At 38.2% G+C, this 2657-nt stretch overlaps 2 protein-coding genes across 2 annotated transcripts in view; one reads left to right on the plus strand and one right to left on the minus strand.

The window, feature by feature from the left end:
• CSUI_007405 (elongation factor tu gtp binding domain-containing protein) overlaps positions 1-1866 on the plus strand; it is a 2662-nt gene extending 796 nt beyond the window's left edge. The window contains exon 2 of the mRNA XM_068067551.1: positions 513-1866. Within this exon, the coding sequence (XP_067920472.1) occupies positions 513-716 (204 nt within the window). The 3' untranslated portion in view covers positions 717-1866. The remainder of the gene's footprint in view (positions 1-512) is intronic.
• Positions 1867-2174: 308 nt separating this feature from the next.
• CSUI_007406 (uncharacterized protein) lies at positions 2175-2632 on the minus strand (the record flags this gene model as incomplete). Its single annotated transcript, XM_068067552.1, has 1 exon — positions 2175-2632. A coding segment is annotated over one exon (162 nt), but the record flags the coding sequence as incomplete, so codon positions are not given.
• Positions 2633-2657: the final 25 nt, after the last annotated feature.

The following is a 2657-nucleotide window of genomic DNA, read 5'->3' on the forward strand; positions in this document are numbered from 1 at the left end:
AAAAAAAAAAAGAAAAAGAAGAAAAAGAAGGAAGTCCTGATCCCCCACAGCAGTGAGGTGTTCGGCTCTTAGGGTTGCACATATCACGCCACACTAGGGAGTCTATCTCCAATCTATCTATCTATCTATCTTTAATCTATCTTCAGTCTATCTATCTTTAATCTATCTTTAGTCTATTTCTTTAGACCTTACTTCTCGATGCGGATATCCGCGTATAGGCTTTCTCGCTCTCTCACTTTCTCTGCTACATTAGACTGTATATACACCGTATATATCTATCTCTCTCTCTATATATATATATTATCTGTTTATCTTTTATCTAAACTTTGTCGTTGATTGAGTGCATGCCTAACTGTCACGGATATATATATATATATATATATATGTATCTCCATATACATATGCATCAAAGAGAATGAGACGACTCGACAGATTTCTTTCTTTCTTTCTGTCATTCTTCTTCTTCTTTTCTTCTTCTTTTTCTTTTCTCTTTTTCTTTTTTTTTTTGGTAGGGCTTTGTCGTGTCTTTACGAATTAAATCAGCTAGCCAGGAGGTTGTCTCCGGTGTACATACAGAGTGTGGGGTGATGATCTCGAATTTCTCTCAAGACTATCAACTAGGAGATCTTCTTCTTTTCTTTCCTAGAGACAGGAGTGTCTCTTCTTCCTCTTCTTCTGAGCACAAGCTGCAAAAGCAGAAAGAAAAGGCTATATGAGAAAAAGACAAAGAAAGAAAGAAAGAAAGAATAAGAGAAGAAAGAAAAAATGAGCTACTGTTGCTTCTCTCTAACGAATGGGTTGTCAAAGGGAGTTTCTCTTTCCTATCTCAATTCTCTAGAGAGTCTTTTCCATTCTCTCTTCAACGACAGAATGGAGACAGAAAAGAGAAAGCAAGCAGCTCCTTCTATCTATCCACATCTATACATATATGTAGATGTACAGAGGTGTATATACACGGAGAGTTCTACCAAAGAGCTCTGGATGAAAGGAAAGATCACACGGAGAACCTTCCTACAGATTAGATGACTTGGATCAAGATAAGAAAGTTAACTATTTTCTATCTTTTCCACTTCATCTAAATCTTTTTCTTCTCTTCATGTGATGCCCTTCGATATCAGAGATAGCCTGACGTAAGGTCAAGACCTCTTTCTACATTTCTATAGACATAGCCTTTCTCTCTCTTTATTCTTTGCTCTCTTGTCAAACACCTCTAAACGTTATTCTTTCTTTCTTTCTCTTTCTTTCTTCTTTCTTGTCTCTTTCTTTCTTAACCCTTTCTTTCTTATTTTTCTGTCTCTTCGTGTCATCTCTTTTGCTCGAGAGCTTCATATGGATCAAGAAGATCGCGATGATGATAAGGAAAGAAAAGACTGCTTAAGAGAGTAAATGGATCAAACCTTCTCTCTCTCTCCTCTATTCTTATTCTTCTGCCCCACCTGACTTACAAATTGTCTTTGTCTACTTTAAAGAGCTACACTGGTCCCGAGAGAAGAAAAAGAAGAAGAGAGATCTTTCTCTCTCTCTCTCTTTTTCTCTTCGTCTAAACAAGGATCAGTTGCGAAGAGGAGGATGAAGGGCATATGAAGAGGAAAGAAAGAATCAATCTCTCCATGAAAAGGCGTCCCTTACATCTATCTTTCATCTATCTCTCTGTCTTTATCTATCTATCTTTAATCTACCTACCTATCTATCTTTAATCTATCTAACTCTAGAGAAGATCACGTGTCGATTTGTATGGGTGTAGTTCTGTATGTCTCTTTGTATTTGGAGGGCATTCAACCATTCATTGGAGTTTTATCTCTCTCTCTCTTTCTGTCTCTCTCTTTCTTGGGGAATGAAGTCGTTCGAACTTCAACTATCTCGAATAGCTAATTGGAAGAAAGGCCTCTCTTTCTTATCTTCTCTAAAGTAACCTTTGGATAAAGAGAGAGAACCTCCGGTCCCTACAAGCACACTCAGAGAGAGAGAGAGAGACCTAGCTACTTCGTTCATCTAGCCATTTGAAGACGCGGGGGCGCTTCTGCATAAGATAGATAATACAACATAGATAAGATCGATCTATATACAGAAGATAAACATATAAGGGGACCTAGATAGATAGATAGGTCGATTAACGAATAGATAGATAGATAAGCATGCTAAAGCACAGGTTAACGATCGATAGGTTCAAAGGATGGGATAGATAGGAAGGAAGAATAAACAGATCATTAAGAGAAGAAGAAGTAGAGGTGGGAGGAGAGAATCTTTAGGAAGGCTAGAGCCGTCGTTTTCTTTCTAGTGCTGAGATCTCTTGTTTCATTTTCTTTTTCTTCTCCTTTGTCTTGAAGAGAGAAAAGAAAGAAAGGGAGAAGGAAGGAAAGTCAAGACAAGCCTCTCTTACTTTCGGGAGAAGTAGTGTACATACACCTCATGAGGAAGAGAGAGAGAGAGGAGTGATAAGTATGACACATTGTAAGAGCGTCTTTTTACCTAGAAGGATTGGGCTGGTCTGGATAAGGAATTTATCGCCAAGCTTTCATTGCGGCAATTCCATTCCTCTCTGAGAAAACGTTTCTCTTCCTTTCTCCTTCTTGTCTTTCTTCGTATCAACTTCATCCGAGCATACTGCCACGACCAACAGGGAAAACCTTCTCAAATGAAAGAGATAAGAAAGAAAG

This window comes from Cystoisospora suis (assembly GCF_002600585.1).
Source record: "Cystoisospora suis strain Wien I chromosome Unknown contig_3910, whole genome shotgun sequence".
Taxonomy (NCBI): Eukaryota; Apicomplexa; class Conoidasida; order Eucoccidiorida; family Sarcocystidae; genus Cystoisospora; species Cystoisospora suis.